General features: G+C 38.8%; 1 protein-coding gene across 8 annotated transcripts in view; it reads right to left on the bottom strand.

Annotated features, from left to right (window-relative positions):
* The window catches only part of ccdc88ab (coiled-coil domain containing 88Ab), a 70,005-nt gene that overhangs the window by 20,879 nt on the left and 32,792 nt on the right, over window positions 1-16,334 (bottom strand). For all 8 annotated transcript variants that reach the window (XM_017309029.1, XM_008428753.2, XM_008428750.2 and 5 more), the window contains exons 5-17: window positions 12,845-12,903; window positions 12,349-12,432; window positions 12,122-12,262; window positions 11,417-11,589; window positions 7,290-7,371; window positions 6,667-6,825; window positions 5,992-6,138; window positions 5,754-5,898; window positions 4,496-4,674; window positions 2,445-2,582; window positions 1,500-1,683; window positions 1,261-1,391; window positions 428-721 (exon numbers count right to left, since the gene is read on the bottom strand). In XM_017309029.1, the coding sequence (XP_017164518.1) occupies window positions 428-721; window positions 1,261-1,391; window positions 1,500-1,683; window positions 2,445-2,582; window positions 4,496-4,674; window positions 5,754-5,898; window positions 5,992-6,138; window positions 6,667-6,825; window positions 7,290-7,371; window positions 11,417-11,589; window positions 12,122-12,262; window positions 12,349-12,432; window positions 12,845-12,903 (1,916 nt within the window). The remainder of the gene's footprint in view (window positions 1-427; window positions 722-1,260; window positions 1,392-1,499; window positions 1,684-2,444; window positions 2,583-4,495; window positions 4,675-5,753; window positions 5,899-5,991; window positions 6,139-6,666; window positions 6,826-7,289; window positions 7,372-11,416; window positions 11,590-12,121; window positions 12,263-12,348; window positions 12,433-12,844; window positions 12,904-16,334) is intronic.

Genomic DNA, 16,334 nt, shown 5'->3' on the forward strand with positions numbered 1-16,334 from the left:
TCATCGCCTTTTGCTATACATATATTTAGTTATTCAAAAAAATAATCAACATCAGGCCTTCAGTATGTTGGTGTTGAGTCGAGCTTTTCACATTTAGATGTTACAGAAGTTTTTTTTTTTTTTTAGATGAAGATGCAGTGTTTGCTACAAAAGAACAGGCATTAAGTATTTTAGGCAATAAATTATTTAGCTATTTAAAAAGAAATGTAATTGTTTTTGCAATTTTTTTTATTTCTAATATATTAAAAAGGCTTAAAAGAAAAATCTGCACAATGTGCTAATTTTTTAAGATCCGATTAATCGTCAATAGCTTAATTGATAACTAAAGTAATCGTTAGTTGAAGCACTGATTTATTATAAGGAATATGATCCAACGAGATAATGGTGTTGAAAGGGTTCAGGAGCAGCTCCTGTATGTGATTCATACCTCTAATCTTTCTGTCTTCTTTGACGAGGCTTTAAGAAGTTCTAAGCTGCGCTTCAGCTGGGTCCTCTCGCTCTCCAGCTCCCTGTTCTCTGCTTCCAGCTGAGCGGCCTTTGCCCCCGCTGACCGGAGCGTCTCGGTTGAGCGCCGGAGCTCTAGGTTCTCCTGTTCCAGCTGGCCGTTCTCTTTTTCCAGCGCCTCTAACTGGAAAGCCATATTTTTCAGAGTGTCTAGTTTCTTCTTCAGACGGCGACCCTCCGCCTCCAACTCAGAGTTCTCCTTCTCCAAAGAAGAAACCTGCAAGAAAGAGGTGTGAGAAGTTGAGAGATGCAAGTCTGAAACAAAAGCATAATTTCTAATCTGGTGGGATGACATTTTTTATGTCTTTATTACCCCCAAAAATGTAACAAATTCACATTTTATGTCCCATTTTAAAGCTGTAGAGGCAAAGGTTCCCTATGAAATTTTTGCATATTTTTCTGTTTAGATCAGACGTTAAAAACACAAATGCTGCAAAAACCAAAACGAATACAAAAAAAGATCATCTGCAAGTGACATCATCAGATACAGCTATGAAATAAACGTTCCATACTTTTTTCTTTTTCTGTACCTGAACAATTATCAAGTCAAATTCTATTTTTTTTGTCCAGACTCCACAAGAACCCTGACTTTGAGAATCTACATTCATTGCGTTGAGATTGTTAAACAAATCAAACCATTAGTAAAGTACAAAAATATTCCACAACCCATGTGAAAATGTATGGATTAAAAAAAAAATAATTTAAAACATAAGCAAACCAAGGTAATATAGCAATATGTGGGGAGATGGACCAGACCTTCTCACAGGTAATTCCAAGAGTGGCAACTTTCTTCTGTAGGCTTTCATTTTCTCTTTCCAGCTTCTGCAGCCGAATCTCCAACTCTTCTGCTCTCTCACCTTTTTCCTTCATCAATTCAAGCTCCTTTCCTGCATAAAAAAAAATCACTTTTCAAAACACTCAAAACTTGTTAAAATGAAGAAAACAGAACTAAATGCTATTCTCAGAAAGAATTCAAACCCAAAAATGTTACTCACGTAGCTGCTTCCTTTCAAATTCAAGCTTATTCAGTTTGCCCGTCGTCTCGCAGATCGACTCGTGAAGAACTCTGTTCTCCTTCTCCACGTCTTTCACGCGGGCCTCGGCTCCAACCTGGCAGCGTTGACGCAGCGAGGAAATGGTTTGGTTCAGGTGCTTGTTCTCCTGCTCTAGACCCTTCATCTGGAGAGAACGAGATGAAGCTTTGATTTAATTGTGATTTATGTTCTTAGTGAGATAGGAAGAGTACAAGGCACCGATTTCCCAACAGAATCAACACTACATACAAAAAAAACTAGGATAAATCTGCTGTTTGCCTGACCATTGTGCGTACTGGAATAGCACAGCATTAGTTACATCTCATTATGTTTGCAACAAAGCCGATGGAGGCAGATAATCTGCGAGTGTTCCGTTTGCTTTCCCCCCTGAAGCTCATCAAAGCTGGATTTAACGAATCAGAAGGTTAAACTAATCAAAGGTGTCAGATTTGGGTCTGACAACTGCAAAGTCCTGGCTACACACAGCGAGCGACTCCATCTAAGCTGCAGACTGCAAGAAATCGGGATTCAATGAAGCATTCAGCTTGTTGATCCAAATGCAAATTGCTGAAAACTGTTTGCAGAAACAATCAGTGAAATCTATTAATTCTGCATGTTTCTGTGGGCTATCTTGGTGTTAGCGAAAATTTTATAGGAAAAAATAAGTGTTTATATCAAATCTATTTGGTGTTTTTTTCTTTTTTCTAATGTGTTAAATGACAGTCCAGTAGAGTCAAACGTTAACTTTCTGAATTAAGGTGAATCCTACATGAGATTAGAGCTAAAAAGGCTTAAAGTCACTCTTTAATCAGCTAGATGTGTCACAGTTTTAACGGATAATCAGACTGTTCCGAACAATTACAAAATGGCTTATGAACAGCACTGAGTGTGTGTTTGCATGCCCACCTGTCTCTCTGAGTTTTCCCTGAGTGTCTCCAGAGTCTTTTCCAACAAAGCCTTTTCCTTCATCAGGTCCGTACTCAGTGACTCGGCACTACGAAGCGACTCCCTATCCACCATTAGTTCATTCTCCAGTCGCTCCAACTGCAATAAACAAGAGCCTTTTGTCTGGTATTGTGTATATACTAATACAAAAATAATTTCAAATAATTTTAATCTGTTGAAACTAGAGGTGTGCCGATCGATTGGCCACCGATCATAATCGGCCGATTTCCGTGAAAAAGTGTATRATCAGTGATCGCCGATCACGGTCTCTTGTTGCCAATCACACAAACYGATCACCTGCTTCTCATTTYGCAGCCTGCCTGTGCAGCTGGTCTCCTCTTTCCTTCACACTGCGCAAACGCGCAGCAACAAATCCTAAGCGATGTGACGTGTAACTATAACGCACTGTGCGAACTGAGCACATCAAAATGCATCAACACGACAAATCTAATATGGCATAAAAACAATGTCATACTTGACGGAGTTTGGCTACATTCGAGACTCACTGCAGTAAGAAAGACATGGAGGATCAGATAGCAAGTAAAGCAGCACACAGCTACAAACACTCACCCGGCTTAGCATGACAGTCAGAAAGCTAAACAAATAACCAGCAAAATTATCTTCAAGTCTTCGAGCTGCGGGGTAAGACGCTGGTTCTGCTCTCGCTGTTGAACCGCTGCTACGATTCAACAGCGGTTCACCCTAGCTCCGTCTATTTCACAGACGGAGCGCCACTTCTGCTGACTCTCACACCGAACCTCTGTTTGAAGCTGCAGCATCTAACTTAATAAATTTTACATACGTATTAAAACTTTCGCTGTCCTAACATGAGACAAATAATCTCTGAAAAAATAATCGATCTCTCTGCCTCCTCCCTGTTCTGCATAATTACTCTGCTCAGTCAGAAACAGCCAATCAGAACTAGCAGTAATCAGCTTAGCCATGCTATCAGGAAGTTTTCATTCAGTAACTCAGGTGGCTTAAGATGGCTCTTTATTGTAATGGAGCCTTTGAATGTTAAGTTTTATACTTGAATTTCTTTAGCAATGTTGAGAGGTTTTATTTTGACTTTTTGCATTATTTAGCCTCTTCAGAGCCTACATATGTTTTCAGTCTGTTAAAGATAGTATAACCAATAGCAGTACAATTTGCACAATGCCCGTTTTGTTTTTTTTTCTTGGAAAAAGTTATTAAAAACAAGTTTTTGTCTAAATTAAGGTGAATTCATAGTTCCTTTTTCCACATAATGTAACCGATAGTGCTTATGATTAAAAAAATAAAAATTATGTAATCAATATCGGTGATCGGCCCTCGTGGGTGATCAGAATCGGCAAGAAAAAACCTGATCGGCACATCTCTAGTTGAAACAAATCCTGAATTTTTGGTACTTCAAAAAATGTTTTTGTTGGTACTTAACTTTAAGCACAGAAAAAGTATCCATATGTCATTTTAAACCATAAAATGATTGCGATAAACTGTTTAAAATAATACCCGTTTCTGTATGAATTAAACTCATATTGAAACAACAATGAAATATGCTTATTTGTGAGCTACATGTCTCCCAATAGCTGCTTTCAAATTTAAACGCATCTTGGATTAAGTTTTTAAAGTCACTTAGAAACTTCACAGGGTGGATTTTCTCTTTGAGGGAGATGAATTTAGTGGTATGCTTTTGTTCGAGGGCACACAGAGAATCTTATGTTTCTGAAAATAGCTGTGAAATGTCTTTTAGCACAGGGTGTTCCAGAGTTAAAGGCAAAGAGAAAAGGCAGTTTAACCATGTGGATTTACAGCTTTGCTTTCATCCTCCTATCCGCCCCTCTTTATCCTTGCCCACTTTTACTTTCTCTGTGTCACTGTGGTCTAAAGGGCTACAACCAAGAGGAGGCATGTACATTACGCAGGCATGTTGGTTTTGCTGCTGAAGGAGAGAATTAAAGATGTCCTAGAAATAAAAACATCACAAATCCCAAAATGAGTCTGTTTTAAGAATCAAGGAAATTAAGGCTTACTTTCTGGTTAAGTTTCTGGTTTTCTTGGTTGGCTTTGGTCAGTTTAGCTGTGTTGTCCTGACTGACTGTCCCTTTGAGTTCCTCCACCATCTTCAGCAGAGCTTGATTTTCTTTCTCCAGCTTTAACAGGCGACTGGAGGTCAGCTCATTCACCTCTTCGCCCAAAGACTTCTGCGGGGCTAAAATAAAGACAGAACATCAATGTCTTGGCAAAATACAAGATGCATCGTGTCTATTCCCTTATTACCACTAAATATCAATAACTCAGATTAAATCTTGAGAGGCTGTAATTCCACTAAAGCATGCTTTGACAAACATCCACCTTCACAGAGTCTTTATCCAGATCCTGGGCTTGCTAAACCTATTAACAGCTCTTATTATCCAACTCCACAGCTCATCTTTCAGGAGTCACTGAATATTAATTACAGCACAGGTCTTAACCAAGTGGAAAGAAAACCCTGTGGAGGCTGGCACATGCAGACAGAGCCTGGAGGGACGATGGCAGGATTAAGGGCCAAAGACCAAGTCCTGGTCTATCACCTGTCTGCAGCTTCCAGTAGAGTGAACTCTTAAGTGTCTGTTAGCAGCTTAACTTTTAAAGTGAATGACTTATTCTTTATTTTCCCATTCTTTATATGTTACTAAAGTTAAAACGATTAATCGGATTGTGATTAATCAATTATTGAATTAATCGTCCAGTGATTTAATAATTGATTGATCATTAACTAGCATAGATTTAAAAAAAAGTACGTTATCGAAAGACCACACTCTGTGTGTGTGTGTGTGTGTGTGTGTGTGTGTGTGTGTGTGTGTGTGTAAAAACCTATGAACCAGGTGAAAATAAAATTTGACTTTTAGATAGAACATATGTACAGATAAATTCTGTAAAAAAAAAAAAAAAAAAGAAATTATTTTGATCAGTTAATTATAAATACACAGATCAGCCCTACACTGCAACAGTGTCAAAGTCAAACAGAAAAGGCTGATGTTAAATATATAAGTTTATTTAAAATGCTTATTTTCATATCTTAATGTACCTCTAATATTGTACAAAAAGGCTTAAGTGGTTAAATGAAAAATCAGCAGAATGTGCTATTTTCTTATCCAATTAAACGTTGGAATAATTGGTTAATTGTTGGAACAGTCAATTAATCATCCGAATAATCGATTAATCGTCGGAATAATCAACAATCTGGTAAACAATAGGATTGTAACTAATGATTATTTTAGTAACAGATATTGTTGCCTTTTTTCTCACCATCAGTCAGATCTGGTGTCTTTGATAATTGCTCCAGCTCCCAGCCCAGGTGCAGCGACTCGTCCATGCTCTGTTTCTGGGCCATCTCCAACACGAGATTCTCTTCCAACAGCTCCTCCATTCGCTTCCGGTCATGGTCCCGCTCCTGGAGATCAGATTAAGTTCAACAAATATTGTTGTTACACATGTTCCTACTACAATTTCTGTCCCAGATTACACCCAGAAAGCACGACTATACCATATCCAAATCATGCATCTTGGACTTGAGCTGGAGGTTCTCTTTCTCCAGAAGGTGTAGCTTGTCGGACCGCGTCCTGGTGGAATCCAGCTGCTCCTCCAACATCGTCTTTGTTTCTAGCAAAATCTGGTTGTCCTCCTTTAGCTCCTATAAAAACATTAAGAACGCAAGTCTAACACAGAGGAGAAAACTGCAGTTGCAGCAGCATGCAAAAGACCTAAGCCCAACTTTAAGGGCCAATGTATATTTGCAATATAAATTAAGAAAGAAAGAAAAAAAAAAAGCTGTCATTTGTATTAAAAATGAACTTCATGGTCAAACAGTATGATCTCCATTACTCTCAATACTTTCAAGATGATTTTGAAAAACCAATATAAAAGTTGACAAGAAACTTAAGGCTAATATTTGTACAGAAATCAAATTGGATGAATAGATGGAAAGACTGATCGACAGACAAAGATGGATGGTACAGCGGATTCACCATTTTATGAATATGGAACAGACTGGTAGACAGACAGATTGATGGTTAGGCAGACTGATGAGACAGTTGACGTGAATAAACTGACATACGGGCGGACGAATATAACACAGGCTGAAAGATGTTGAACATGTAAAAAATTTTTTACTGCCCCTCAAAGTTAAAATGGTCTTTATTCCGTTTTTGCAGCCATTTACCTCGACTCTGGCCTTGTAGAAGTCAATGTCATGAAGTCTCTCCTTGTACCGGCAGAGCTCACTCTCCAGTTTGTCGACACGTATGGCTTTTTCTCGGAGTGCGTCCAGCTCATCGCGGTAGGCCCGAGCCGAGCGAGCGTCGGACAGCAGCTGATAGCTCTGCAGGAGTACATACATTTGTTTATGGAGCATAAACAAAAGTAGAAAAGTTCAATGAAGTGCTTAAATCGCACAAACAGAAAAAAAAACATACTGAAACAATGACTTTAATATGTTTATATTATATAATTTGTGGAGTATTTGAGAACAAAAAACACCAATGAACAGAATAGCTTCTGCACATCATCAGTTATAACAAAAAGCATATGTACTCGCATTTCTCCACAATGCCCCAAGTTGTTTTTTTCTTTGGTAAACAATTGCATCAAAAGCCAGGAGAATCTGCAGCCAGACTAAAAATAGTTTGAGCACCCTCTAATGAGCTAAGTCACTCGCTAGCTGATTACAGCCTGGCATCAATTTAGAAACCAAGCGCTAAGGAAAAGAAAACCAGGTGGAGGGGAAGTGAGGTCATTTGAATATTTGTAAACTACGCGGCATAGAGCTGTATTTGGTAACTTTACCTCCTGCTGGATTCTCTTGAGCTCCACCTCCATGTTCTCCAGCTCCTGCCTGGTGTCCAGAAGCTGCTCGCTTTTTTCCTCCCTGCAAAGGAGACCCAGCATAAACAAAAGCAGAGTACAGAAATGGCATATGAGAACTGCAACAAAAACACAATATGCCATGTGTTTTCTGTTTTTAAAGGACATCAGTCCAGTTGGGAAATTCCTTTTGTGCTTATTCTCATTCAGTACTTTAAAGCTGTATTCTATATCAATAGCCTTTGGGTAGTTGTATAGAAAAGTAACGGTAAACAAAATCTGCACAAACATTTTTGTGATGTGTGAGGAAATGGGGATGATGTGTCACAACAGAAGTGGTGCTATGACTAATCATTTGTTTTTAACTCAAGACAACACACGTCAGATTCAGGGCATACAGACTATAAAAGCACAAAAAAGGAAAAAAAATCCAACACTTCATAAAAGCAGAGATAAAAGCAGATAAAATCCTGGTTTGGTAGGCTGGTTTAAAGCCAGGGCTTGCTATGTTTTCAGTGACTTAATTAAAAAAAAAAAAAAGCAAAAGTTCTTGTTTTTTTGCAAAGAATCTTTGAAAACATGATTTTATCAACATGTTCAAGCATTTCAAAAAAAGTGGTTGGTGTAGAACTGAGTGGAGACTTGGTGTGATTTAGTCCACTAATAAAATCATTGTACAAGAATAATCCCACGCTAAAAAACATAAAAAGCTGTTTAATTAGACTTTGACATTTAAAAAAAAAAAAAAAAAAGCATACTTTGGAGTCGTTTTGATATCTACGTAACACAATGTGCAACTTGTTCTTGAATGCATCACCTGTAAGGAAACGTCGTCTTGGCACACCACCATGTGTGGTCATTCATAGGGGCTATAAATGCCAACATGGTATTTATGGCTCGTTAAATAACATAGGCAGTGTGGAATTGCACTAAGATTTTTCTCAGTATCAGTGATGTTTAAGTTGGGTAGGTTGAGACATTTAATGTAGGGCTAGCTACATTACTTTCCCTTAGAAAAACACTGAGGTAAACTTTTGCTTCAGTCTGCCTCTTTTTCTATGTTGTCAGTGTAGCTGAGAGAGAAACCTTAATGTCCCCCCCAAAAGCAGACTTTAGTAATAGATCAGTCTTTATACTTTGCTTTTTCTAAAGTTGGTTAGTTTTAAACCTAAATGTTCCACATTTGCACAGATTTAAAAAAAAAGTTATACAAGTACATAAAAATAATATTTAAAAAAAACAGTAATATTAAGTACTGTGCACACAGTACATCAAGTACTGTGCAGTATTGGCAAGTCCTATGTTGATGGACAAACGCCACTGAACACCAAACCAGCCTAAAGTGTGTGCTTGCAGAAGAGAGATTTTGATTTCTGTTGTCTTGTTTCTCAAAAACACCAAAGAAATGCAGAACTAGCTCAAGCACCAGAAAACCTCCTGTGACTACAACCATGCTGAACACACAGCAAATATTCCCCTGAGGCAACAACCCTTCATCCTCCTTTACTCAGAGGAAGAAACAAGTCAGACCTGACAAGTAAAGAGTTCACAAGGTGAATTCTGTATTTTTTATTCTTCAAAAACCGCAACGTGTTTTTTTCTACATCAACACTAGAAGGCTACATGTGGGAAAAGAAGAGAAATAAGGCACTTTGAGTGTGAGTTTTAGCATTTCTCCCTTTGTAAAAGTCCAGAAGAAGTGCTGCTTTCGGGTTAGGTATAGACGTTAGGTTAGGTTTAGGATCAGGGAAAGGCTACAGAATACAAACAAAATAATAATAGTAATAATGGAATAATAATAATGGAAGTCAATGAAAAATCCTTGTGAAGATACAAAGAGGCAATATGTGTGCGACTGTGTGTGTGTGTGTGCGCGCGACTGTGTGTGTGTGTGTGTGTGTGTGTGTGCGCGCGCGCAAGTTCTCCAGGCTCAGCTCTCGGGAGAGAATGTGTCACACCACGTTGGGAGAAAACGACTGCATTCCTGAGATGCTGCTCAGTCTGTGCATGTGTTTGCATGAAACTGGTCCGCTGAACATCTGATGGCCCATTTGATTACAGCTCTCTGGAGTCTCCTAGTGCATCTCAATAAGGAAAGGAATCCCATTCTCTCCCTCTCTCTCATTGTTTTCTCTCCACTCATTCACCTTCTGTTTCCTCAGACAGTTATCTGGGAAGATAAACAATCGTGGGACGGGAAGTCACCCCCTTCGACTTTTTTTTTTAAACCCATTAACGCTCCGATTCTCTGCCGTTTTGCCTCGTTTTCACACAATCCATTTCTTGAAAATTACAAGCACCTGTCAACTGCTGCATGGAAGATTAGCGTGGCTGTCACATTACGTATTCAGCTAGCACAGTTTCCTGCGCTTTCTGAAAACAAGCTGCATCTGTGCAGAATGAGGCTTTCGCATTTAAAGCTGCATCATCAACTGCAGCTGTGAGATTTTGACCATTTGGCAGATTAAAAACACTTTGCAACTGCCTGGAACTGACCGAGGACAATAAATGTATTCATTATGGTAAATGAAATCTAATTTAGCTACATAAAACGTTAATGACAATCATACTTCTTCTTGGCTAAAGAGATGAAAGAGCAGTCATGTGACCAGATTCTATAAATTGACAGTTTTTTGTCTTTGTGCACTTCATGTTACATCAACTTTCCATTGCAGATGCCACAAAAAAAAGAAGAACAATAAACCAAAAATATTAAAGCATCTTGATGGTTGCGGTTTTGTATTTGAATTTAAAGCAAATGAAATAAATAGTAACAATGTTGATAAGTCGCCTGTTAATGCAGATAAACTTGTTTTGGTCGTTTATAGTAAAACTGTTTAACCCCTTCCTTTGACCAAACAGACTGACCTGCGCATATCTGAATTACAATGGCCTTAATTTAGGCTTCCATTCTGCTCACACACACACACACATAAAAACACACAGCTTTGTTTGGAAAAAGGAAACAAAATACAGTCTTGCTATATACAGAGAGACAATGATGATGATTTAACCAAGACTTGAGGCCTGTTTCAAATTACAGACAAAAAACCCATTTTTAGTTGTTCTTGATGTCTCAACGCTTCAGCTGTAGCTAAAATTGTCCCTGAATGAACTTTGGATCCTCTTCCTGTAGAACTAACTTATTGTTTGTGACTTGTTTTACATCATTATTATACTTTTTTTTTTTTACCTCAGATTTTGGTGTGACTTTGTGCTCTTCAAACACTCCACTCTACAACTTATGTAGCGCCTTAATATAAACCCAGTTTCTGCTCTTTCTGCTGGAAATCTGTATTTTACTTTGGTACATGGAGAAACAGGCTGCACAGTGGCGCAGTTGGTAGAGCTGTTGCCTTGCAGCAAGAAGGTTCTGGGTTCGATTCCCGGCCTGGGGTCTTTCTGCATGGAGTTTGCATGTTCTCCCTGTGCATGCGTGGGTTTTCTCCGGGTACTCCGGTTTCTTCCCACAGTCCAAAAACATGACTGTCAGGTTAATTGGTCTGTCTAAATTGTCCCTAGGTGTGAGAGTGTGTGTGCATGGTTGTTTGTCCTGTGTGTCTCTGTGTTGCCCTGCGACAGACTGGCGACCTGTCCAGGGTGTATCCCGCCTCTCGCCCGGAACGTTAGCTGGAGATGGGCACCAGCAACCCTCCCGACCCCACTGAGGGACAAGGGTGAAAGAAAATGGATGGATGGATGGACATGGAGAAACAGAGACAGAAAATATCACGGCAGTTTTGCAAAGTTATTTTGTTTTTGGTTTGCATATGTGAGAAAGACTGACTGCAGCAGGAGCACGAGCTTAAAAATGGTTGAGAAATCTGTTGAGAGCAAAAAATAAGAAAAAGCCGTTTGTGCAACACTGTGCCACCATTGCTTCAAAATCACCTCTTTTTATAGCCAAAAACTGATTTAGGCAAACAAAAAAAAATCCGTTTTGGCAAAAAATTACCTTTTTTAAAAAAATTTTATTAAGTAGTCTCATAATATCTAAATAAAAATCACATTCAGCTCTGGAACGTATTTGTCTCCACTACCAAAAGTCTATTTACACGCCCCATTTAAATAATTGTTGATCAAGCTGATAGGAGGACAATGGCACTCACAGTTCCTGTCGAAGGCGTCTGATTTTGGCCTTGGCATCGGCCAACTCCACCGAGAGGTGCTGTCGACTCTCAGTCCTCCTCATGCTGGGAGAGTCACCAGGGGACTGGGTGGCAATGGGAGCCAGGGGAGAGAGCTGCACACAGTCCCTCTCCTGGGTGAGCTCCACGATCGTCTAAATGCAGGAAGGATGGAAAGAAAAGGTGGACAGGTGAAGCTGTGCTACACTGCAGTTCAAGAAAGAAAGGAAACACAACAGACTTAAAGATGAGTTTTAATATTTGGGAAGTCACTGGCAGGCATAGTTAGAAAAGTTACACAGAGGCCCCACACCAAGCCTATTTTAATCTACTGCCCTCAACAGGAAATGGGATTTTAATTGAAAGCGGCTGGACGATTCTCTGATAATCTGGAGGCGATTAGAACCCTTCGCATGAACCCACACACAAAATCTGCTATCAGCAATAGGAATCTGCACCCCATGGCTTGGAAACTCATTTAATGCTGCGTGTAGTCACAACACACGCGCGCACACACGCACACACCAAATGACAGTTTCCTGTCATTTCCTTCCTGAGGCTGCTCTTTTGTGGCAACAACAAAAAAGGAAAAGTTTCCACATAACCGTGCTAGAAAAAGCTTCAGTCGCGTATCTTCTTAAAAAAACATGGAACAAGATAAATGGGCTTAATAAATCACACCATTACCTCCAGCTGTGTGTCCCTTTCATCCACCAGACGTTTGAGGTGGAAAGCCAGATTTCTCGACAGGCTGTCCAAATCCTCAGGGGGCATTTCTCCATTCTCCAACCACTGCAGGTCCACTACGTTCTCCTGGTTATGGGTCACCTGAAACCAGGACAAAATTGCAGTAAATGGTCACTACGCCACGCTAATATTACTACAGCTTGATGTTTGTCAAAGAGGGAAAACACCTCTTGAATGTGAGATGCTATTGCGGCTTTGGTGTCAAAATCCAGAGTCTGGATACGTTCGATGTATTCTTCTTTCTTCTCACACTGTAAATAGAGAAGTAAAATGTTAGGAGTTTGTCCAATTTCCAGCAGAAAGAGCAGAAACGGGGTTTATATTAAGGCGCTACATAAGTTGGAGAGTGGAGTGTTTGAAGAGCACAAAGTCACACCAAAATCTGAGGTAAAAAAAAAAAAAAGTATAATAATGATGTAAAACAAGTCACAAACAATGATAAGTTAGTTCTACAGGAAGAGGATCCAAAGTTCATTCAGGGACAATTTTAGCTACAGCTGAAGCGTTGAGACATCAAGAACAACTAAAAAGCCGGTGAAAGGTCAACAGTCTGGTAAGAAATTCACAGACACCACATCTCTGAGTCGGTTTGTAAGTGACAAGGAAGTTAAATGAGAGGTTAGACATGTTGACAGCCTTCAAGCAGACCAAGTGTGCTCTTACCTGAACAGCACATCCTAAAAGCAGCAGCAACATCTTCCTCATCTCCTCCAGGCCTTGTTCTAAAAAAAAATAATACAAAAAATATAAAAAGAAATGTTGGGACAAAGGTAAAATAAATAAATAAATAAATAAAAGTGTGGGGGGGCGTGGCAAATATTTCCACATACAAAACTACATGTAATAAATCAGACATTTCCACGAAAAGGTACAATGTTTTGTAAAAGTACTTTTTTATTTAGTCTAATTTTGAAGTACAAATAAAAAAAATATATATCTGCTTTTAGGAATAATCTGAAAAGTGTTGCATGCCAACCAGTGCAACCATTTACCTTCAGAAATCACCTAATAGTGACTGCAATCCTTTTTTCCCAGTCAGAGCTCAATGTGCATCCTCAGGTGACTTATCCAATATGGCCGCCACACATAATAGAATGCAGTGAAAGTCGCAATCTTATAAACTATTTACCAGCAAATCTGACAGTTTGTGAATTAATAAACTGGCACACATATTTCTGTAAAATATTTGAATGCATCAAATGAAGTGAAATCCATCCCCAGCTTGCATTGCCAACAACATTTAGCAGCAAATACAAACTTTATATACATATTTCCTCTACATGGAGAAAAAATACCAAATGTATGCTGCAAAACCAAGTGTTTTCCCACAAGAAACCTCAACAATTTCTTAGTTCCAGTTACGGATCAATTTTAAGGCTTGCATGCATCCGTTTTTTAAACAGATGCATGCTCACTCATGTGAAAAAATGCAACATACTTCAGTTAAAATCTAGATTTAGAAGATCCTAGTTGGACCTCTGCCTATAAAGACAGAATCAAGCTCCCATCTTTCCCACATCGAATTCCAATTAGCTAAATTCCAGGCTTGTTACAATTTCCCCCTCTATAAATCCTTCCCTCCAGATACAGAGCCACAAGGTTTTCCACAGAGTAGCTGGCTGGCCGGATAAACTCCCAGCTCTCATCCACATGTCGGGGCATATTGTCAGAAACCGCTGTAACCTACAAACAGCTGTCTGCCTACTCAACAGGCCTGAGCTCATCTGGGGATTTGGAGCTGCACAACAGCAAAGCAGGTGGTGTGTGTGTGTGTGTGTGTGTGTGTGTGTGTGTGTGTGTTTGGGTGTGTACCGATTTAGTGTACAGGGTTTCTGCAGGTTTCTCCAACTCAAATGCAGCATTTTAAGATGTTTAAGACCACTATGGATGGAATTTATGACATATCTTTTATTCAACAAAAATCTATGACCTAACTAGCAAGGAATTTGCTCTTAGTCAGGATAGACAAAAAAAGCTAGCTAGATAGCTAGCAAGCTAGCTAGCAAGGGTACCAGCAGCTAGCTACCAGCAGACTCAACCATAGTCACAGAATGCGATGAAGACGTCCGTGTGTGACTCAAACCTTTGCCTGTCAGAAAAATTCAATACATAGAATATACTAGATTAAATAAAATTTTAAACCTGTAATTAACATAATAAAGACCAACCTTTTTCTAAAATGAATTTAAGATATTTAAGGTCTTAATTTTAGATGCATGAATGTGGATACTTTAAGGATGTGGATACCCTGGTATAGAAAAACAGCTTGTGTGCTCTGTTATGTTGTCCATTTCAGACACTTCCTGGTACACAAACTATCTGAAGACCAAAGGGCCTTATGGGGACCAAAGTTGGGTTCTAATGAGGCGAACCCTGCATTTTCAGAGCTATGAATGGTTAGAGTAATTGTTGGGGTACGCATGAAAGCAGTTACTAAAATAAATGGAAGTGAATACAATGTCCTAATATGGGTAGGTAGAAACATAAACGTGTCTGCGTGAGAGTGATTTAGTGGTATACAATAAGTAATTAGTAATTTATGTGTCTGTGGCTGTAAAAACCACCGCATGCTTCTTCTGTTTGAATTGCTCTTCATGAGTGTGCATGTGTGTGTGTTATGTGATAAGCCAAGTCATGATGTGACGAATGGAGCACTGAGTGCCAATGCTGTTCCGGCTCTAATGACAATAAATCCAGCTTAGTGACAGCAAGTTCTCTGTGCAGGGTGGCCTGCTTGCTTCTGGGTTTATGAGGCCACTCATCAGCACTGGGTCAGACAAAAATAGGAAAGAGGAATATAAGGTCTATATCGTATTTGCAGTTCTTAAAATTAAGATTACTAGCCACTGGGGAGTAAAAAAAAAAAGAAAAAAAAAGGTAATCCTGAACAGCAGAATAATATTGACACTCTCAGCTGTTTCTTCATGATCTATCCATCTTATTTACAGAATACACTAAGCAATTACCTCTGAATCAATAATTCAACCCAAAGCAGTGGCCTTATTGAGTGCATGCAACGTAGGTGCATGCACTCAAGAGGGATAGTATAAAATTTAATTTTTACATAAAAAAGGTCAATATATGTACTGATTACAAATACTACTGAAATAAAACTAAATGATCCAAAGAAATCTGTCTCTGAATAAAACAGCCACAACATGAGGAAGTAGTTTGTAATCCAATCTCACGGCATTTAGTCTCCATCTGCATTTCATTCTGTTTTAACTTCTGCCAATCAAGAATGCATTGCTAAGTTTCTCTGTAATTCTGAGGAAAACTTTCTAGCTTGGGTCAGACACAACAGCTTCATGAAGGGAGAACCTAAGTTAATATTTAGAAATTTTAAGGGTCAAATGAGGACATCAACATACTCTAGCTGGGGCTGTGGATGTGGATATGACATAGTAAGTGAAGGGATGGAAATTTCGCACTCAAGCCTTATTTTTACAGTCTTAGTCAAAACAACAAAAATAATTTCTAATGCAGACTAAAAAAATTAATGCAAAATTGTCATATAGACAAATACTACAAGAAGCTATGGGAACAGTCACATCCTCAACATGAGTTTTGTTTTTTTATTTAGTGCCTTGAGATGAAACGTTTGAGATTTTATGCTTTATGAATTACAAACTGAGATTAGAAATATTTTGCTGATTTTTAACAGACAAATTCCTTTTCTGTTTAGGGACATTTTATTTCACCTGCTCATGTTTTAATCAACGCATGCTAATGTAAACAAAATGCATTTCGTCTAGAGGGGCACAACTTTCTCCTAAACTGTCTTATAAGACAGTGTTTTTCAACCTTTGAGTCAAGGTACATTGTTTTAATTGAAAAAAAATCACGAGGCACACCACCAACCAAAAATGTAAAAGATTCTCTGTAGCCGCCTATATTACATATACAGTGGGGAAAATAAGTATTTAGTCAGTCACCAATTGTGCAAGTTCTCCCACTTAAAAAGAAGAGAGAGGCCTGTAATTGACATCATAGGTTGACCTCAACTATGAGAGACAAAATGTGAAAAAAAATTTGAGAAAATCATTTTGTCTGAATTTTAAAGAATTTATTTGCAAATAATGGTGGAAAATAAGTATTTGGTCACCTACAAACAAGCAAGATTTCTGGCTGTCACAGACCTGTAACTTCTTTT

This window comes from Poecilia reticulata, linkage group LG15 (genome assembly GCF_000633615.1).
Source record: "Poecilia reticulata strain Guanapo linkage group LG15, Guppy_female_1.0+MT, whole genome shotgun sequence".
Lineage (NCBI taxonomy): Eukaryota > Metazoa > Chordata > Actinopteri > Cyprinodontiformes > Poeciliidae > Poecilia > Poecilia reticulata.